The 23,044-nt window shown below is 42.9% G+C and overlaps 1 protein-coding gene across 1 annotated transcript in view; it reads left to right on the plus strand.

Moving 5' to 3' along the window:
• The window catches only part of jak3 (Janus kinase 3 (a protein tyrosine kinase, leukocyte)), a 37,718-nt gene that overhangs the window by 6,112 nt on the left and 8,562 nt on the right, over nt 1-23,044 (plus strand). The window contains exons 9-19 of the mRNA XM_079740200.1: nt 392-503; nt 1,203-1,386; nt 1,921-2,045; nt 4,733-4,864; nt 5,117-5,204; nt 5,786-5,910; nt 6,365-6,503; nt 6,854-7,005; nt 9,679-9,829; nt 10,208-10,335; nt 11,598-11,787. Of these exons, the coding sequence (XP_079596326.1) occupies nt 392-503; nt 1,203-1,386; nt 1,921-2,045; nt 4,733-4,864; nt 5,117-5,204; nt 5,786-5,910; nt 6,365-6,503; nt 6,854-7,005; nt 9,679-9,829; nt 10,208-10,335; nt 11,598-11,787 (1,526 nt within the window). The remainder of the gene's footprint in view (nt 1-391; nt 504-1,202; nt 1,387-1,920; nt 2,046-4,732; nt 4,865-5,116; nt 5,205-5,785; nt 5,911-6,364; nt 6,504-6,853; nt 7,006-9,678; nt 9,830-10,207; nt 10,336-11,597; nt 11,788-23,044) is intronic.

A 23,044-nucleotide genomic window follows, 5' to 3' on the forward strand; every position in this document is an offset into this window, starting at 1 on the left:
AAAAGGTGCTGGGTTCCATCCCCAATGTCCAAATGCTAGACTGCAGTTATAAGTCGCTTTGGATCAAGGCATCAGTTAAATGTCAATGTCTTTGCGTACAAATGACTAAATACCTAAACTAAAATAGACTAAATACCTAAAAGTCAGAATAAAAGGCAGGCAGAGTGATCAATGTGCCAAAACGATATAATATGCTTATTGATGCACAACTAATTAAAGGTTAATTGATGGAACCTTAATGTAACGTGTTACCACTCATTTTATATGCAATGATAGTGACAGTATTTAAACAGCAGTAGTGCAGAAGGATCTGTTGATCCTCTGATTTTAGTCTGAATTGATCGTATGTTGTTCTTCTATTTTTTAATGGTCACTTTATATGTTTCACCAGGTCAGAGTTTGCTGTCAACAAATTGAAAAAGTCGAGGAAAAGAAGAGGCGCGTTCGTGCTCCGCCAGAGCCCTATGCAGTACCAGAACTACTTCCTCACCGTTTGTGTTGAGGTAAAGACACTTCCAGAAACCAGTGCTTGGATTCTAGCCTCTGTGTGTGTGTGTGTGTGTGTGTGTGTGTGTGTGTGTGTGTGTGTGTGTGTGTGTGTGTGTGTGTGTGTGTGTGTGTGTGTGTGTGTGTGTGTGTGTGTGTGAATATTCCGTGGGTAATTTTAAAATGAGTCAGTCTGTCAGTTGATAGTTTCATCTCAGCTGCGCCGTTAGGGAGGATGTAAATATGTTTTTATCAGGTCCCATAGGCCTATCAGGACACGATCAGTCACTTTATATCCTGTTAGGCCTACCAAGTTCAGATACTAGGCCCCAGACAGAACGGCTCTATTCTTCTTCATTACACAAGGAAAGACTGATATTATCTATTAGGAAATAGGGTGTATGGTTAGGATATAATCATAATAAGTACAATTCCATTAACCTATTTAATCATAACAAAAATATTTTTGATGGTAAATCGTTTGGGCAATAATCAACATTACACAAATATTGTCGAACAGAAAATGTACTATTAACAAAAAAAAAATACTTTGTGGAATTTTGATATGGCAAGTATTAAGTCACGAAGTGCACCAATATAATCATTTAGTTTCAATAATAAACATTCATCTCTGTGTAGTAGAAAAAAAAAATGTTTTGGTCGACTTGTTGAACTGAGGAAAAGCTCCATCAAAATGTATTCCTTTTTTACCCCAGACGTCACATGGACTGGATTACAAAGACTGCCTCATCAGTAAGAGCAACGAGGAGTTCACTCTCCTAGGCGTCCAGAAGAGGTTTTACAGCCTCACCGAACTCACCAATCACTACAAAAACAACATGCTGCTGCTCGCTGACGTGCCTGTCAAGTTAAGTTCCTGCTGCCCGCCCCGCGCCAAAGGTATATCATTAAGTTACTAGCCAGATTCACCGGGCGGCCATCTTGGTTCTAAGCACACATCACCCTACTACTTTCTTGAACTTAGATGGAACCCAAAATTACTGGGCAGAAGGCCTAGAACATAAAACATAAATTGAACATCATGAATTGTGTCTCATTGGAATTAATCAAAATCGTATTCGAAATCTTTTAGATAATGTAAGTCGTGGTTAACAAAACACACATTTGATTGTATGCCATGTTGTCTAGAGTTTACAGGTGAATAGGCTTTACTTGTTAGTATTTTGTTGTTATGTTATGCATATTTTTTTAAGCATTTCAGTACACATTTTAACCCTGTGCCGAGTACCTGACAATCAAACACTTGAACTTAAACTTAAAACATTCTTAAACAGGACAAGATGCAGGCGACACGAGAACATACAACAACAACACCAACAACAACAAGACATATTCTCCTACTCGTTTACCATCTGCTTTCCTTTGTTTCATAGATAGAAAATTAACACGATAAACGTCCTTGTTTTACTGCAGAGTTCACAAACCTCATTATCGTACGTAACAGCAGAGCGGTGCAAACGCAAGGTTCGGCGAAACCCGAACCCAACAAATTTGCCAACATCCAGTTCCAAATGATCAAGTACGAACAGCTCCAGTGGGTATGTATGGAACACGTTCAAACAGCTGCTTTTGCACTGATAGTAGAATTCCTACTATAACTGCCCTTTCTACTACTCCATCTGCTAGTAGAATACCCCTCACCTTGATCATACCACTTTAAACGACATATATTGATGGTAGAATGGGTTTAGGAACACATATTATGGACCAAGTGGCTTTAATCATTTACAAACTCATTAGTAACTGCTTGTGTGTGCTGCTATGACCACATTTGTGGATTGCAGTAGTAGTCATAGCAGTAGTATATAGGTGACACCCCCTCCAAAAATCCTGCATGGATAAAGCTGGCAAAATACCGAGCTCTAATACTTATTTTAAATCTGTGGTCAGAATCGTTGTTAGTAATAATGTGTCTGCAAATTTAGTCAATGCATCATCCACTCAAGAACAACACATAATTAGGTACGGTTACAGTCGTCAAGGACCAATTAAAATGTCCATCCTCAGATGGTGGACTAAAATACATAAAATACTTAAAACCGTTCAACTGGCTGCAGAAGAAGAGCGTTTAAGTCATAGAACTCAGAAGAATAAGTCCTGCCTCCGAGGCTCCGGTTCCCTCGGTCGAATGTCCACACGTCAGCACTTTAAGTACCTCCACAAACACCAAACGTAATCGATCCCCGATGTTGACGCAATAAGTATCTCACCATTGCCCACAGTTTACACATGCAACAACCGCATGCAACGCTGTAGGTGTGGGATGTTGGGTTCATGGCAAGGACGTTTCGAATCCAAGCCAAAAGGTTGTGTTTAAAGAAATAAATGTTGATTTATTATTATTAGTCCTTTTTTTTTCCCAATGAGGGTGGGACGTTTCAGTGCTGAGCAAGGAGCCGATCCAATGAGCATACCCACACACATCTTGCCTCTAAAGTTCTTTGTGTGCCGCATCCTAGCGAGTTCCCCCAGTATCACGGACAACATTTTGTTCCTTAATTCTGCTGCATTAACAAAAAGTGAACACGCATATACGTATAGCTGGTCTGGTCTGCATCATATAGCTGGTCTGCACTTAAACTCACGCACAGAATAACATAACAAAGTCAACGAAATTGGTCAGTAACAAACTGGACTATAGCCATAAACTTTATTGTACTTGCTTATTATATAAATAAATGTGTCGGTTCTTAGCCCGAAAGGGAACAACTTGAGCCGACTTTCAGACAAAACTTAGACGGGATGTCCCATCATGGATAAGAGGAATGGGAGTGTTACTCCTCTTGGCTGTATACATTTATCTTTGGCACTGAGACTTCAGTCAGCCACAGGACTGTTTGGGAAGGTCGATCCTGGATCAATTTCGAGGTCCCCCCTAGATCAATCCTTGTACCCCACTTTGACAACCGCAGTCAGGAAAGGAAACAGTCAGGGAAGTGCTGCTGTGTGTTCTAGATCAGCGTTTCTCAACTGGTGGGTCGCGGACTCATTTTGAATGGGTCGCGGAGTGTAGGAGAAAAAATAAAATAGCTAAAAATAGTACCAGTGATTAGGCCATCTGATTAGAGATGAGATTTTAGGTTATTTTTAGTGAGCCGGATAATTTGGATCAGCTCACCAACAAGAGCCGGCTCTTTCGGCTCCCAAACGGCTCTTCAAATGACCACTTATACCTTTTATAATTCAGCCAAATGTAGCCCGTTTTGACTTATGATTCCTATGTGTCGGCCTATATATCACTTTAATTACTAAGTTCAGCACTACCTATCTCTGCAAAAGTGGCTTCTCAACTTTGGTCCAGCTCAAGTCCAAGCACAGGAACAGGTTGGACGCTGAACATGATCTGAGAGTAGCTCTGTCAACCATCACCCCAGACTTTGAAACAAAGCACAGGAGACAGGAAAAAAGCACATCCCCAACTATCTGAAAAGCTTCACTGAACACTTGTTGAGTAAAAACAATCCGTTTACTAAGCCAACTTGAAGATTATATTTGTGTGATCAGTTATGATGTTCATCTTTTTCATATTCACCTAAATCAGCAGCACGCAGTATTGATTGATCAGTTTCTCATTGCTAGAGAGCTCTGTATGCAGGGATGAAAAAGGTTTTGTTTTTTAAGTAAAAAAACATGATTACAATTGTGTATGTGTGATTGTTTTAGAGAAATAAATTTGCTAGGTTTTAATAAAAATGGGTCGCGACATAATGACCATGAAAAATGTGGGTCCCAAGGCCAGATCAGTTGAGAACCACTGTTCTAGATGACTGAGTGAACAGTGAGGGGCGGGCTCTGTGTTCTAGATGACTGAGTGAACGATGACTGAGTGAACAGTGAGGGGCGGGCTCTGTGTTCTAGATGACTGAGTGAACGATGACTGAGTGAACAGTGAGGGGCGGGCTCTGTGTTCTAGATGACTGAGTCAACAGTGAGGGGCGGGCTCTGTGTTCTAGATGACTGAGTGAACGATGACTGAGTGAACAGTGAGGGGCGGGCTCTGTGTTCTAGATGACTGAGTCAACAGTGAGGGGCGGGCTCTGTGTTCTAGATGACTGAGTGAACTGTGAGGGGCGGGCTCTGTGTTCTAGATGACTGAGTGAACGATGACTGAGTGAACAGTCGAGGCCTTGCCGCTGTGTTCTAGATGGCCGAGTGAACAGTCAGGGCGTGCTGTGTGTTCTAGATGAATGAGTGAACAGTCAGGGGCGGGCTGTGTGTGTTTCAGGACGAGTGCCTGGGCCAGGGTTCCTTCACCCGGGTGTTCAAGGGAACCAAGGTGGACACCCGGGAGGGAGAGGAACACCGCACGCAGGTCCTGCTCAAGGTGCTGGACGCCAACCACAAGGACTACTGGGAGGTCCGTTCACTCACTCACTCATTCACAAATCACTCATTCATTCATGAATACACTTACCATGAGGGTAATGTCGTAAACATCAAGTTCATGTTCCGGGATTCCGAAATTCTGTATTTAGAGTGAGCAGCAACACATTAAAGAGTCGGTTCTTAGAAAGTATATAATAAAGTATATATAATCTCCATAATTACAGCAGCAATCTCGCTATGTGTTTGTTTGATTCCCTTCATGATCTTGCTTCTCCCCTGCCAGGCTTTCTTTGAGGCCTCCAGCATGATGAGCCAGATCTCCCATAAGCACCTGCTGCTGGTCTACGGTGTGAGCGTCCACGGAGCGAAAAGTAAGTCAGACTGACACCGGCCAGCAAATAAACAAATGAGCTCGTAACAGCCAGTGGAGCTGTGATAATTACGCTGGTAGAAATTGTATGCACATTCTGATTCTGGTTGTGACATCTTTTTTTGTCATTACTTTTTCAATGTACCATGAAAAAGTAATGGCACAGTTTGGCTTCTGAACATTAAACAAATTCCATTTGATTTATAATACACTGAAACAATTAACTTCAATAATCTATTTTCACACTCGAACATGTCTTCTAAAGAGATGACTGCAGTCACTGGGAACAGCAAATGTAGTGCCATGCATCATTTTATTTTAATTAAATGACATCCTGGCAGACAGGGCACTGGCAATAAATGGCCATAAACCTCTGAATACTACCAGAAGTACTACTACTGATAAGCCACTAACAGGGAATTTAGGTTAGATACATCCTCAAGGTGCAGGTAGGGGGTAACGTCATCTTGGTAAAGAATGCCTACAGTGCCACACACACACACACACACACACACACACACACACACACACACACACACACACACACACACACAGTTGCTGACTCTGTGCCCCCCCCCACAGACATCATGGTGCAGGAGCTGGTGAAGTATGGAGCCCTTGACCTGTACTTGAAGAGAAAGGGATCCGTGTCAGTGAGCTGCAAACTCGACATAGCAAAACAGCTAGCTCTGGCACTCAACTTTCTGGTAAGCTGAGCAAGGTCGAATCGACAATTCAGACAGAGCGCCAGTGCTTCGCCTCCCCTCTTCCCAAGTGCAGGAGAAGAAACATATTTTAGAAATGCACTTTTTTTATGAGGTACAAAATAAACGAGTTTATTGAAGAAAATCTCACTGATAGCATTTCTAAGGTCGATAAGGAAATGATGCATACAGAAACCGACAGTAGCCTACAACTGACAGGAATAGGTTGCGTTGCTGATAGTCCAAATAGCTGACTCATTCTTTTATAATTAACTGGTATAGAAGTAGTACCTCTTAACTGATAAAAACGGGCTCTTTAGGAGCCCAACCTCAATGAGACTTTTATTAAAAAGGCAAATACTGAACTTCTCAAAACCATCATCTCATTCAGCCACCAATTATACAATCATCATGAGATCGTATTTATTTGTGTTATTGTGCATTAAATGCCTTTCAGGACGAGAAAAACATAGTCCATGGAAATATCTGTGCCAAGAATGTTCTGTTGGCCAGAGAGGGAGACCCATCCCAGGAAACCTCTCCCTTCATCAAGCTGAGCGACCCGGGAATCAAAGTGTCCCTGCTGGACCACGACGGTACTACAGTATCCGTTAGCGTATCATAGAGTCCTTTTCAACAGTTTCTGTTTGTTTGTTTTGTGCTGCTATGGTCCGGTGATGTTTGTACATTTTGGGTGCTTGCGTTTGTCTGTGTGCACGTGACAAGCTCAAGCACATAGACAATGTGTGCTTTTCGTTTGTGTACGTGCACATCGTTTGTCTATCTGTCTGCATATGTGCGCGCACTTGTGTGTCTGTCGGTCTGTATGACCATACGTGTAACCGCGCGTGTGTGTGTGTGTGTGTGTGTGTGTGTGTGTGTGTGTGTGTGTGTGTGTGTGTGTGTGTGTGTGTGTGTGTGTGTGTGTGTGTGTGTGTGTTTCTAGTGATTCTGGACAGGATTCCCTGGGTGGGACCGGAGCTGTTGAAGGACCCAGCCAGTCTGAGTCTGGACTCTGATAAGTGGAGCTTTGGCGCCACCTTGTGGGAGATCTTTAACAACGGAGAAACTCCTCTCAACGGTTGGGACCTGGAAATGGTAATCACATTTTAAAGGAATAATCTCGAAGATATTCATGCAAATAGATATCGGTTAAGTCACTATCCCTCGCAATATATCTATCGGTTACACAATGGGGATTCAAGACTATGGCCGACATTAGAAGCACACATACAGTCATACTCAGAAAATTTGAATATCGTGCAAAAGTTCATTTATTTCAGTAGTTCAACTTAAAAGGTCATACTAATACAATATGTAGACTCATTGCATGCAAAGTGAGATATTCCAAGCCTTTATTTGTTATAATTCTGAAGATTATGGTTTACAGCTTATGAAAACCAAAAATTCAAAATCTCAGAAAATTAGAATATTACATGAAATCCAAAAAAAAAAAAAGGATTTTAAATAAAGAAATGTTGGCCCTATGAAAAGTATAATCATGCATATGTACTCAGTACTTGGTTTGGGCCCCTTTTGCATGAATTACTGCCTTAATGCGGCGTGGCATGGATGCTATCAGCCTGTGGCACTGCTGAGGTGTTATGGATGACCAGGATGCTTCAATAGCGGCCTTCAGCTCTTTGGCATTGTTCGGTCTCATGTCTTTCATCTTTCTCTTGGCAATACCCCATAGATTATCTATGGGGTTCAAGTCAGGCGAGTTTGCTGGCCAATCAAGGACAGTAATCCCATGGTCATTGAACCAGGTTTTTGTAGTTTTGACAGTGTGGGCAGGTGCCAAATCCTGCTGGAAAATGAAGTCAGCATCCCCATAAAGATGTTCCGCTGAAGAAAGCATGAAGTGCTCTAAAATGTCCTGGTAGACGGCTGTGTTGACTCTGGTCTTAATAAAGCACAGTGGACCAACACCAGCAGATGATATGGCTCCCCAAACCAACACAGACTGTGGAAACTTCACACTGGACTTCAAGCATCTTGCATTCTGTGCCTCTCCAATCTTTCTCCAGACTCTGGGACCTTGGTTTCCAAATGAGATGCAAAATTTGCTCTCATCCGAAAAGAGGACTTTGGACCCTTGAGCAACAGACCAGTTATTTTTTTCTTTAGCCCAGGTAAGACGCTTCTGATGTTTTTTCAGGAGCAGTTTGACAAGAGGAATACGACATTTAAAGCCCTTTTCACAGATTTGTGGTGGCTCTTGATGCACTCACCCCAGCCTCAGTCCAGTCCTTGTGAAGCTCTCCAACACTTTTGAAAGGCCTTTTGCGCACAGTCCTCTCCAGGCTGCGGTCATCCCTGCTGCTTGTGCACCTTTTTCTTCCACACTTTGCACTTCCACTTAACTTTCTATTAATGTGCTTTGATACAGCACTTTGCGAACATCCACCTTCTTTTGCAATTACCTTCTGAGGCTCCTTGTGGAGGGTGTTAATGATGGTTTTCTGCCCAACTGTCAGGTCAGCAGTCTTCCCCATGATTGTGAATCTTACTGAAGCAGGCTGAGAGACCATTTAAAGGCTCAGGAACTCTTTTCAGATGTTTTGGATTAATTAGCTGATTAGAATGTGACACTTTGAGCCTGCAATATGGAACCTTTTCACAATATTCTAATTTTCTGAGATTTTGAATTTGGGGTTTTCATAAATTGTAAGCAATAATCTTCAAAATTATAACAAATGAAGGCTTGGAATATCTCACTTTGCATGTAATGAGTCTACATAATGTATTAGTTTGGCCTTTTAAGTTGAATTACTGAAATAAATGAACTTTTGCACGATATTCAAATTTTCTGAGTATGACCTGTATATTGAGGTCTTCCCACACCCAGCAGTGGAGAAAGGGTGGGAGGAGCTAACGCAACAGACGTAATCGTCGTTCAACCTGCTCGTGTTTGAAGCGGTGACTGCTTGCAGTAAAGCAGCTGAACACTGCCTGACGTCTCACTGGCAACCCTGTTGCGATCTCTGGAGAGTGAGGTCAACAAAACGGAGAGCTTCGAGTTGGCAATTTAAAGGACGACCGCCTGAACCCTGAGCCTTTACGAAATGTCTTCGGTTTGTTTTCATTCTGGGGCTGTGCTGCTAAATCCTCTGTAGACACCCTTTTAATTCAGTTTCAATGAGTAGAGCACAGGTGGGTCGCATCCACGCACAAGGTAACCCTATCAGCCAATAAGAGGTTATGCATGCACTAGTAGGTGTTTGACCAGTAGAGGGAGTCACCTAATGTAAAGTAAAATTTTTGGACAGCTTGGTGGATCAAACCACCAAGGCCGAGGTTTGATTCCGACCTGCAATCCTATGCAACTCGTCATCTCCTCCCTCTTTCTATTTCCCTGCCTCACCTTACTCTCTTGTCTATAAAATGCGTCAAAAAGCACATACAAAATTTTTACAAAAATAGCACCTCCAGTGATGTCACGGGTGGGTGTGTTCACCCAGATTTGTACGATGATAGATCAACATGGTAGGTGGATCTATCCCTCTTCCCAACATCACGTTATGTAGGGATCGTATTCATTTCATAATTCTAGCCTGAGTCATAGTGAATTGGCCGTCCGAGCAGATGAAAGGAACTTTCTGTAGATCCCTTAGATTTATAAACATTAGATCATATTTACATGAGCTCATAGCCACTCAAGAAATGCATTTTTCTTCCCAAAAAAACGTGTGTTTCTGTCTGTCTGTCTGTCTGTCTGTCTGTCTGTCTGTCTGTCTGTACGTGTGCGTGTGTGTGTCATGCAATTAGAAACGTCGTTTTTACGGGACCTACCAGCAGCTGGAGCCGTCCCAGTGGACAGAGCTGGCGGATATGATAACCCAGTGTATGGACTATCAGCCCGCCTCCAGGCCTTCCTGCCGCGCTGTGATTCGCCAACTCAACAACCTCATCACCTCAGGTACAACCAATCACTCAAATCCAAAGCAAGTTTAAAATATACAGATTATAATGCAACCTAGCCCACTAACAGTAAATGAGAAAATTTTAGGTTCCTTATGGAACATTTTTAATGATTTTTGAGTTATCCGAGCTAGCTACCTATTCTTGGTTGGTACTGTGGTAAATAATTCGATTTGATTGCAGTTAAGTTATTTTGCCACCATGGCACAAAAGCGTATAAACATTTTATTTTGTTATAGGACCCTATCTTAAATTGTATTTTTTTTCAAAATCTTAGCATGGGATTTGTATTTTTCTAGATTTTCCCCATTATTTTGTCGATGGTATTGGCCATTACCAAACTAAACAACTGCCATTGCTTTCTCTGCGTGGCCAGACTACGAGATCCTGCATGCGAGCGAGGCCCCTGAGAGGGCCCCCGGATGCAGCGCTCTCGGCGCCCCGCTCCAGGAACAGACGGTGTTCGAGGAGCGCTACCTGCGCTACATCTCCCAGCTAGGGAAGGTAAAAATGCCGTTCACCAACAGCAGGGGGCGCCATTCCGCTATCCAACTGCTCAAATTAATTTGAACGGAAATTGAACGTGTCATATTTTCAGTTTAAATAAATAAATCATGTTGCATGAATGTGACTAGGAGCCACGGCAAAAATAAATTGAGTGTACAATAAAAATGAATGAATTTGACCAACCCTAACTTCATTTTTATTCTCAATATGTCTTATCTCCTTCTGCCAAAGTGTATGATTTTAAGCCTTTTACTTTGGGCTATTTAGCAGAGATAAACATGTGTGTATGTGGTACATTACGTTGGCAATGACTTCCATAAGCAGTAAAGTAGGCCTCTACACTCGCATCTATACACTCACTGAACCGCCGGAGCCTCTATATTTGATCCACTGGCTAAGGGAGGATGGATGAAAGCCAGCCTTCCTGGCTGCTGCTGGGAAATTAACAGCATTGATTTTTAACATAGCCTGTCGGATAAACTCATACTTTAAGGTGAGAAAGGTGCTCCTAGGTGGTTGAATCTTATCTAGTGTACCTTTCTGTATTTTTTCCTATTTTTATTTTTTTACAAAAATTCCAGAATGTTCTTTTGGTTTAAAGTTAATTATTAATTAAATACTAATTATTTTTCACTACCACTCCAAGGCTAGTGGGACCAGGAAATGGTTTGGTTAGAACACATTAAAATGTGTTTTGTTGATCAGCCATTACAAGACATATTAAAGTGATCCTTGGTGACATTGCAGTTTCACCCAGATGTATGATTTATAGATGTGCCTGACAGTGGGGATAGTCCCAGTGTTTACTTCCCTCTTATTAAATGCAATAAAGGCCCCAGGCAACAAAGGCCTCGCCTCACTGATGCAAACAAGTAACAAAAAAGATAAGTAACCAGAGCACAAAGAATGTCCAGAATGATTCATGATCTGTGTGTGTACATTATCTCCGGTTTAGAAGGGTCGGCTAAGCAAGACAAAAGATTAATGATTTGACTGGTCGTCGGGCTGGTAGGGCTGGTCCAACAGAATCCAACCATTGTGCAAGGGAGTGTTATCGTGGTTTTATTCTATTGTCCTATCAGGAAATATTTTGTCATATCCAGGTATCGGTTGTTGTTATCATGCGTTAATCTCCAGGATGACTTATTTTTGAATCCTTTCGACGTTGCCCACTATGAACACCACCCAAACAAACAGACTGAACTAAATTAAGAGCGTGGGCGACCAGGGACTTTAACGTTCCTTCCGCCTGCTCCTAGGGGAACTTTGGCAGCGTGGAGCTGTGCCGCTACGACCCCTTGGGGGACAACACGGGCGAGCTGCTGGCCGTGAAGAAGCTCCAGCCCAGCAAGCGCTCCTTCCTGGACGACTTCACCAAGGAGATCCACACTCTGAGCGTCCTGCGCTGCGACTATATCGTCCGCTACCGGGGCGTGAGCTACAGCACTGGTGAGCCCTGACCTCCTCCTGTGTTTGTTGTTTGTTGTTGTTCGTTGCGGATGGGAGGACCCAAATGGGGAAGGACCCAAATTGGGGGGGGCGGGTCCCAAATCGACGCCAAAGATAACAAGGACGCAGGGTATAATTAGATAAGGAATTTACTGAAGAGACTAGAATCTATGATGACAAGGGGCAAGGTGGGACAAGGTGACAGGGGAGACAGGCAACTAACAGATTGTGGTTTCGTCAATGGGCTGGTGGTTTGGGGCCTTGCAAAGGTTTTGTTATTGGGCCAGCTTGCCAGACAGTGGATGGTTCGGCAACAGGCAGGAAGTTAGAGAGGCAAGAAGCCGCAACAGGCAAGAAGTTGGACAGACGAGGAGTCGGCAACAGGCAGGAAATTATGGTGTGTTCCTGAATTTCCTGAAGCCAGCCTTCCCAGTTGCACTTTTGACGTCATTTTTCGGTCTTGGAGCATTTATAGCGTTCCCGTTTGTCTTTGTGATTGACTCATGGAGTCATGTTAATTGTTATCTACATTAGCCTCTTTAGAAAACCAGCCCGAAAACAAACAACACAACTTTAGATTTTATGGCATGCACAGCAAGACCGTGCAATGCATAAATTGGTGACCGGAATAAAAGAGCAATGTAATCAAAGTGTGTAAGAGCATTTAAAATCGACATTAAAATGACCAACATGGTACAAATACAAAGAAAGTTAAAGCTGCAAGCAGCATTTTACGGGGGCCAAGACTAACACAGACCCTTAAGACCCTGATGCAGACCATTAAGACCCTGACCTACAACATTAAGACCATTATGACCCTGTCTTCAAAATCAAATACACGTCTTACGCACGGTATAATGCACGGTCTTATGTACGGTGTAATGCACGGTCTTACGCACGGTATAATGCATGGTCTTACGCACGGTATAATGCATGGTCTTACGCACGGTCAAAAAACTGTGTAGCTTCCATCAATGTCAAACTCCAAACTGAATTACGTCACCGCCGTTACCGTTAGAACTATACAGTGATGTCATTACGTAAAAATCCCAAAACATAGAAAATAACATATTTAACATTTTTACATCACTAAATTATGCATTTTAACAGTTTCGTTTTTTATTATGAATCAACATGAAATTACTGTTAGCAGTTTTTAATCATTTTAAACTAAATATTTATTATAAATCAATTATTGGCATATTGGCTCTTACACTGGATAATCAGCATATTCTAGAGGTATCGATTTTCACAGCTGTATTTAATAGCGATACTTGTTAAACATTAGGTTCGGGAGTTCAAAGTTTTGAATGTTAGCCAACCCTTGTTGGCTATGGCTATAGCAGAATTGTACTCTGATTTCTAAAAGCAATCCACCTGTCTATCAGGAATCCTGGAAGTAATTAACGTAAGCAGTTAACAAAAGCAAAAGCATTCAAAGGTGAAATGTGCAGGTGTTTGTAAAAAAATCCTTTGGAAGCTACCATTAATAATCCCTTGGAACCACTTCCTCACCACACCTTACAAAGATGTTCTCTATCGTCCTACTTTGATGAACTTTAGCCTGGTTAACCATGACCTATGCTCCTTTAAGTACACCAAGTTTGGCGACGATTGACTGAAGTTAACCCCGCCTTTAGTAACCTAACATTGATTGGGCTAATTTGGACGTCCAGCCGCCATTTTGTGACAGGTTCTTGTTTTCCTAGAAATATGTCCTCAACATTAGGAGAGACAAATTACTACAGGATTTCATTACAGTAGGTGAAAGGGGTCAGGATATATGGCCGTCCAAAGTATGCATTTTCAGTTAATTGTTATAGCTCCACCCTATCGCCCAATCTGGGTACAATTTGGAGAGGTTGCATTTTCAGTTAATTGTTATGGCGCTACCTATAGCCCGAAATGGATACTATTTGGAGAGGTGCATCTTGACCCATTTGCCTTGGACTACACTAAGTTTGATGATGATTGGTTTAAGTTAAACTTGCCTTTTGGCATTAAGTTAAATTTTGATGATTTTGAGCCTCTGGTGGCCATTTTGTTTTGTCAATCGACTTCATTTTACTTTGGTCCCCAACAGTCAATAAGTTGGTCCCGCTCAAATCAAATATTTAGTCTATGAACTGTGGTGATTTTAGTAACAGGCCACGCCCATTTAGATGCCACACCCTAATTGAAAATATGTGGACTTGATCTTGTTCAGAATTTGATTCTGAACAATTTTGTATTGGACTCAAGATCTTAGGAATCCATTTTGATGTTGATATAAGCATTGAAGTCTTTACACGTTTTAAACCACACCCTTTTTAGAAGTCAATTGCTCCTTGGTGCTTTAATCTTTATTGTACAGCCTTCGCTTTATGTCAGATTGCAGACATTGGTCCAAAGATGATATGTGCTAAAGGATATTTGTCTAAGTCAAAAAACAAACCAGCAGATGGGTGAGAGGTCTACCATCAGCCCTGTACTATGGGCGACCCGAGTTTGCGTCCTGGGTACGTCATTAAATTCTTGCTGTTGGCTTATTATTGTTATTTCCTTCATATCAGAGAAATTAGGCCTAACAATTGACTTTTTATATATAAGAAATATGTCTTACAATATCCCTAGAACCCGAATATAACTTGCAAAAACCCATGGTATAGTTAATGTTAATATTAATGTCACTGATAAGCCTTTGTCACAATGACGAAGACACTGCTGCATGGGAAATTGCAGCCACATAAATTCCATTCAGGTGAGTTTCTCAGCAGGCAGCCAAGACCAGAAAAGAAGGTTGGTGATCTACTCCTGGAAGTGGATGGCTGATCACCCGTAGTCCGCAACCTGGGTGTCATCCTGGACCCCACCCTATCATTCCAGTCCCACATTAAGAACGTCACAAGATCTGCGTTCTACCACCTGAAGAACATCGCGCGACTCCGACCCTCACTCTGAAACCCTGATCCACTGATCCACTGCTTCATCTCTACCCACCTGGACTACTGTAACGCCATACCATCCGGTCTCCCCTCTCAAACCCTGGACGGACTGCAATATGTGCAGAACTCAGCTGCCAGGGTCTTAACTGGCATTAAGCCCTGGCTGCACATCACCCCCACCCTGATGCAGCTCCACTGGTTACCAGTCAAGTTCCACATTAAATTCAAAATTCTATCACTCACATACAAGTCCCTTCACGCTCTGGCCCCCCGTTACCTCTCTGACCTCCTCCACCCCTGCGGTCCCTCAGCTCCTCTGACAAGGACCAGCTGGCAATTCCCCGCACGAGACTCAAGACCTTTGGGGACAGGGCCTTTTGCGTGTCCGCCCCCACTCTGTGGAACCAGCTCCCCCCCCCCCCCCCAACATCCGCTGTGCCCCTTCCGTGGAGACTTTCAAAAAGTACACGAAACCACACCTTTTCTCTGAGGCCTATGGCCTCTAACTCACGACCCCACCCAGCGCCTTGTGCATTTTGCACTCTCACTTACTGCCTACACACACCCTCACCTCCCACTCTTGTGAAGCGACCTTGAGTATCCTGAAAGGCGCTATATAAAATCATTTTTTATTATTATTATTATTACCGCTTCTGTTGAGAAAAATACTATGGTCAGTCAATTTTGAATAGTCAAACAAATGGAAAATAAATGGCATGAAAAGTAATTTGATTTCTCCAGTAATCCTAAATTACTAATTGCGTTGCAGGATTGAACCCCAGACAACTAGGTCCAAGTCCGACACGTTACCTCGAGACTATCTCCCTCTTTTTTAATTCATGGCCAATATTCAATCAAAATATGTCACGCTTAATACTATTTATGCATTCAACAGAGTGGCGATTTTTTGCCAGATAGCCTCCCTGTATTTATTGATGGTTACGGTGGTCCCTTTTTGAGTTATTATATGCTTGTACTCCTCATAGACCTCCACAAGCAGCTTCTGTTCGCCGCTGGAAAAGATCCCGCTCGAGTCCTTTTCGGACATTTGATCCATAATTCGACATTCACGGTTGTGGGCTGGTTACATATCTCGTGAGCGCGCTTAATCCACGATAACGTAAGCCTGGCTTGAACTAACCTGAGCAAGGCGCGGCTGAACTGCGTTGATGGAACGGCTTTAGCCTCAAGTGGAAGTTGGCGTTCTAACCGGGCTTAATCAACTAAGCGCTGCTTTCGTTAGCGACGTTGAAGGAATCCCCCTCAGGTGCGCCAAAACAAGTAAACGTTGTTTACTCAATTCACCTACCAAGCCCCTTGAAAGGCGTCTGCGCGGAATGTGACGCACGCAGTGCGCACACAGACAGACACAGACACATTTAATAGCGATAGTTGTTAAACATTAGGTTCGGGAGTTCCAAGTTTTGAATGTTAGCCAACCATTGTTGGCTATGGCTAGAGCAGAATTGTACTCTGATTTCTAAAAGCAATCCACCTGTCTATCAGGAATCCTGGAAGTAATTAACGTAAGCAGTTAACAAAAGCAAAAGCATTCAAAGGTGAAATGTGCAGGTGTTTGTAAAAAAATCCTTTGGAAGCTACCATTAATAATCCCTTTGAACCACTTCCTCACCACACCTTACAAAGATGTTCTCTATCGTCCTACTTTGATGAACTTTAGCCTGGTTAACCATGACCTATGCTCCTTTAAGTACACCAAGTTTGGCGACGATTGACTGAAGTTAACCCCGCCTTTAGTAACCTAACATTGATTGGGCTAATTTGGACGTCCAGCCGCCATTTTGTTACAGGTTCTTGTTTTCCTAGAAATATGTCCTCAACATTAGGAGAGACAAATTACTACAGGATTTCATGACAGTAGGTGAAAGGGGTCAGGATATATGGCCGTCCAAAGTATGCATTTTCAGTTAATTGTTATAGCTCCACCCTATCGCCCAATCTGGGTACAATTTGGAGAGGTTGCATTTTCAGTTAATTGTTATGGCGCTACCTATAGCCCGAAATGGATACTATTTGGAGAGGTGCATCTTGACCCATTTGCCTTGGACTACACTAAGTTTGATGATGATTGGTTTAAGTTAAACTTGCCTTTTGGCATTAAGTTAAATTTTGATGATTTTGAGCCTCTGGTGGCCATTTTGTTTTGTCAATTGACTTCATTTTACTTTGGTCCCCAACAGTCAATAAGTTGGTCCCGCTCAAATCAAATATTTAGTCTATGAACTGTGGTGATTTTAGTAACAGGCCACGCCCATTTAGATGCCACACCCTAATTGAAAATATGTGGACTTGATCTTGTTCAGAATTTGATTCTGAACAATTTTGTATTGGACTCAAGATCTTAGGAATCCATTTTGATGTTGATATAAGCATTGAAGTCTTTACACGTTTTAAACCACACCCTTTTTAGAAGTCAATTGCTCCTTGGTGCTTTAATCTTTATTGTACAGCCTTCGCTTTATGTCAGATTGCAGACATTGGTCCAAAGATGATATGTGCTAAAGGATATTTGTCTAAGTCAAAAAACAAACCAGCAGATGGGTGAGAGGTCTACCATCAGCCCTGTACTATGGGCGACCCGAGTTTGCGTCCTGGGTACGTCATTAAATTCTTGCTGTTGGCTTATTATTGTTATTTCCTTCATATCAGAGAAATTAGGCCTAACAATTGACTTTTTATATATAAGAAATATGTCTTACAATATCCCTAGAACCCGAATATAACTTGCAAAAACCCATGGTATAGTTAATGTTAATATTAATGTTACTGATAAGCCTTTGTCACAATGACGAAGACACTGCTGCATGGGGAATTGCAGCCACATAAATTCCATTCAGGTGAGTTTCTCAGCAGGCAGCCAAGACCAGAAAAGAAGGTTGGTGATCTACTCCTGGAAGTGGATGGCTGATCACCCGTAGTCCGCAACCTGGGTGTCATCCTGGACCCCACCCTATCATTCCAGTCCCACATTAAGAACGTCACAAGATCTGCGTTCTACCACCTGAAGAACATCGCGCGACTCCGACCCTCACTCTGAAACCCTGATCCACTGATCCACTGCTTCATCTCTACCCACCTGGACTACTGTAACGCCATACCATCCGGTCTCCCCTCTCAAACCCTGGACGGACTGCAATATGTGCAGAACTCAGCTGCCAGGGTCTTAACTGGCATTAAGCCCTGGCTGCACATCACCCCCACCCTGATGCAGCTCCACTGGTTACCAGTCAAGTTCCACATTAAATTCAAAATTCTATCACTCACATACAAGTCCCTTCACGCTCTGGCCCCCCGTTACCTCTCTGACCTCCTCCACCCCTGCGGTCCCTCAGCTCCTCTGACAAGGACCAGCTGGCAATTCCCCGCACGAGACTCAAGACCTTTGGGGACAGGGCCTTTTGCGTGTCCGCCCCCACTCTGTGGAACCAGCTCCCCCCCCCCCCCCCCAACATCCGCTGTGCCCCTTCCGTGGAGACTTTCAAAAAGTACACGAAACCACACCTTTTCTCTGAGGCCTATGGCCTCTAACTCACGACCCCACCCAGCGCCTTGTGCATTTTGCACTCTCACTTACTGCCTACACACACCCTCACCTCCCACTCTTGTGAAGCGACCTTGAGTATCCTGAAAGGCGCTATATAAAATCATTTTTTATTATTATTATTATTACCGCTTCTGTTGAGAAAAATACTATGGTCAGTCAATTTTGAATAGTCAAACAAATGGAAAATAAATGGCATGAAAAGTAATTTGATTTCTCCAGTAATCCTAAATTACTAATTGCGTTGCAGGATTGAACCCCAGACAACTAGGTCCAAGTCCGACACGTTACCTCGAGACTATCTCCCTCTTTTTTAATTCATGGCCAATATTCAATCAAAATATGTCACGCTTAATACTATTTATGCATTCAACAGAGTGGCGATTTTTTGCCAGATAGCCTCCCTGTATTTATTGATGGTTACGGTGGTCCCTTTTTGAGTTATTATATGCTTGTACTCCTCATAGACCTCCACAAGCAGCTTCTGTTCGCCGCTGGAAAAGATCCCGCTCGAGTCCTTTTCGGACATTTGATCCATAATTCGACATTCACGGTTGTGGGCTGGTTACATATCTCGTGAGCGCGCTTAATCCACGATAACGTAAGCCTGGCTTGAACTAACCTGAGCAAGGCGCGGCTGAACTGCGTTGATGGAACGGCTTTAGCCTCAAGTGGAAGTTGGCGTTCTAACCGGGCTTAATCAACTAAGCGCTGCTTTCGTTAGCGACGTTGAAGGAATCCCCCTCAGGTGCGCCAAAACAAGTAAACGTTGTTTACTCAATTCACCTACCAAGCCCCTTGAAAGGCGTCTGCGCGGAATGTGACGCACGCAGTGCGCACACAGACAGACACAGACACATTTAATAGCGATAGTTGTTAAACATTAGGTTCGGGAGTTCCAAGTTTTGAATGTTAGCCAACCATTGTTGGCTATGGCTAGAGCAGAATTGTACTCTGATTTCTAAAAGCAATCCACCTGTCTATCAGGAATCCTGGAAGTAATTAACGTAAGCAGTTAACAAAAGCAAAAGCATTCAAAGGTGAAATGTGCAGGTGTTTGTAAAAAAATCCTTTGGAAGCTACCATTAATAATCCCTTTGAACCACTTCCTCACCACACCTTACAAAGATGTTCTCTATCGTCCTACTTTGATGAACTTTAGCCTGGTTAACCATGACCTATGCTCCTTTAAGTACACCAAGTTTGGCGACGATTGACTGAAGTTAACCCCGCCTTTAGTAACCTAACATTGATTGGGCTAATTTGGACGTCCAGCCGCCATTTTGTTACAGGTTCTTGTTTTCCTAGAAATATGTCCTCAACATTAGGAGAGACAAATTACTACAGGATTTCATGACAGTAGGTGAAAGGGGTCAGGATATATGGCCGTCCAAAGTATGCATTTTCAGTTAATTGTTATAGCTCCACCCTATCGCCCAATCTGGGTACAATTTGGAGAGGTTGCATTTTCAGTTAATTGTTATGGCGCTACCTATAGCCCGAAATGGATACTATTTGGAGAGGTGCATCTTGACCCATTTGCCTTGGACTACACTAAGTTTGATGATGATTGGTTTAAGTTAAACTTGCCTTTTGGCATTAAGTTAAATTTTGATGATTTTGAGCCTCTGGTGGCCATTTTGTTTTGTCAATTGACTTCATTTTACTTTGGTCCCCAACAGTCAATAAGTTGGTCCCGCTCAAATCAAATATTTAGTCTATGAACTGTGGTGATTTTAGTAACAGGCCACGCCCATTTAGATGCCACACCCTAATTGAAAATATGTGGACTTGATCTTGTTCAGAATTTGATTCTGAACAATTTTGTATTGGACTCAAGATCTTAGGAATCCATTTTGATGTTGATATAAGCATTGAAGTCTTTACACGTTTTAAACCACACCCTTTTTAGAAGTCAATTGCTCCTTGGTGCTTTAATCTTTATTGTACAGCCTTCGCTTTATGTCAGATTGCAGACATTGGTCCAAAGATGATATGTGCTAAAGGATATTTGTCTAAGTCAAAAAACAAACCAGCAGATGGGTGAGAGGTCTACCATCAGCCCTGTACTATGGGCGACCCGAGTTTGCGTCCTGGGTACGTCATTAAATTCTTGCTGTTGGCTTATTATTGTTATTTCCTTCATATCAGAGAAATTAGGCCTAACAATTGACTTTTTATATATAAGAAATATGTCTTACAATATCCCTAGAACCCGAATATAACTTGCAAAAACCCATGGTATAGTTAATGTTAATATTAATGTTACTGATAAGCCTTTGTCACAATGACGAAGACACTGCTGCATGGGGAATTGCAGCCACATAAATTCCATTCAGGTGAGTTTCTCAGCAGGCAGCCAAGACCAGAAAAGAAGGTTGGTGATCTACTCCTGGAAGTGGATGGCTGATCACCCGTAGTCCGCAACCTGGGTGTCATCCTGGACCCCACCCTATCATTCCAGTCCCACATTAAGAACGTCACAAGATCTGCGTTCTACCACCTGAAGAACATCGCGCGACTCCGACCCTCACTCTGAAACCCTGATCCACTGCTTCATCTCTACGCGCCTGGACTACTGCAACGCCATACTCACCGGTCTCCCCTCTCAAACCCTGGACGGACTGCAATATGTGCAGAACTCAGCTGCCAGGGTCTTAACTGGCATTAAGCCCTGGCTGCACATCACCCCCACCCTGATGCAGCTCCACTGGTTACCAGTCAAGTTCCACATTAAATTCAAAATTCTATCACTCACATACAAGTCCCTTCACGCTCTGGCCCCCCGTTACCTCTCTGACCTCCTCCACCCCTACACCACCCTGCGGTCCCTCAGCTCCTCTGACAAGGACCAGCTGGCAATTCCCCGCACGAGACTCAAGACCTTTGGGGACAGGGCCTTTTGCGTGTCCGCCCCCACTCTGTGGAACCAGCTCCCCCCCCCCCCCCCAACATCCGCTGTGCCCCTTCCGTGGAGACTTTCAAAAAGTACACGAAACCACACCTTTTCTCTGAGGCCTATGGCCTCTAACTCACGACCCCACCCAGCGCCTTGTGCATTTTGCACTCTCACTTACTGCCTACACACACCCTCACCTCCCACTCTTGTGAAGCGACCTTGAGTATCCTGAAAGGCGCTATATAAAATCATTTTTTATTATTATTATTATTACCGCTTCTGTTGAGAAAAATACTATGGTCAGTAAATTTTGAATAGTCAAACAAATGGAAAATAAATGGCATGAAAAGTAATTTGATTTCTCCAGTAATCCTAAATTACTAATTGCGTTGCAGGATTGAACCCCAGACAACTAGTTCCAAGTCCGACACGTTACCTCGAGACTATCTCCCTCTTCTTTAATTCATGGCCAATATTCAATCAAAATATGTCACGCTTAATACTATTTATGCATTCAACAGAGTGGCGATTTTTTGCCAGATAGCCTCCCTGTATTTATTGATGGTTACGGTGGTCCCTTTTTGAGTTATTATATGCTTGTACTCCTCATAGACCTCCACAAGCAGCTTCTGTTCGCCGCTGGAAAAGATCCCGCTCGAGTCCTTTTCGGACATTTGATCCATAATTCGACATTCACGGTTGTGGGCTGGTTACATATCTCGTGAGCGCGCTTAATCCACGATAACGTAAGCCTGGCTTGAACTAACCTGAGCAAGGCGCGGCTGAACTGCGTTGATGGAACGGCTTTAGCCTCAAGTGGAAGTTGGCGTTCTAACCGGGCTTAATCAACTAAGCGCTGCTTTCGTTAGCGACGTTGAAGGAATCCCCCTCAGGTGCGCCAAAACAAGTAAACGTTGTTTACTCAATTCGCCTACCAAGCCCCTTGAAAGGCGTCTGCACGGAATGTGACACACGCAGTGCGCACACAGACACAGACACAGACACAGACACAGACACATTTAATAGCGATAGTTGTTAAACATTAGGTTCGGGAGTTCAAAGTTTTGAATGTTAGCCAACCATTGTTGGCTATGGCTAGAGCAGAATTGTACTCTGATTTCTAAAAGCAATCCACCTGTCTATCAGGAATCCTGGAAGTAATTAACGTAAGCAGTTAACAAAAGCAAAAGCATTCAAAGGTGAAATGTGCAGGTGTTTGTAAAAAAATCCTTTGGAAGCTACCATTAATAATCCCTTGGAACCACTTCCTCACCACACCTTACAAAGATGTTCTCTATCGTCCTACTTTGATGAACTTTAGCCTGGTTAACCATGACCTATGCTCCTTTAAGTACACCAAGTTTGGCGACGATTGACTGAAGTTAACCCCGCCTTTAGTAACCTAACATTGATTGGGCTAATTTGGACGTCCAGCCGCCATTTTGTTACAGGTTCTTGTTTTCCTAGAAATATGTCCTCAACATTAGGAGAGACAAATTACTACAGGATTTCATGACAGTAGGTGAAAGGGGTCAGGATATATGGCCGTCCAAAGTATGCATTTTCAGTTAATTGTTATAGCTCCACCCTATCGCCCAATCTGGGTACAATTTGGAGAGGTTGCATTTTCAGTTAATTGTTACGGCGCTACCTATAGCCCGAAATGGATACTATTTGGAGAGGTGCATCTTGACCCATTTGCCTTGGACTACACTAAGTTTGATGATGATTGGTTTAAGTTAAACTTGCCTAGGATTGAACCCCAGACAACTAGGTCCAAGTCCGACACGTTACCTCGAGACTATCTCCCTCTTTTTTAATTCATGGCCAATATTCAATCAAAATATGTCACGCTTAATACTATTTATGCAT

The sequence above is a fragment of the Pollachius pollachius genome (assembly GCF_949987615.1).
Source record: "Pollachius pollachius genome assembly, chromosome: 7".
Taxonomy (NCBI): domain Eukaryota; kingdom Metazoa; phylum Chordata; class Actinopteri; order Gadiformes; family Gadidae; genus Pollachius; species Pollachius pollachius.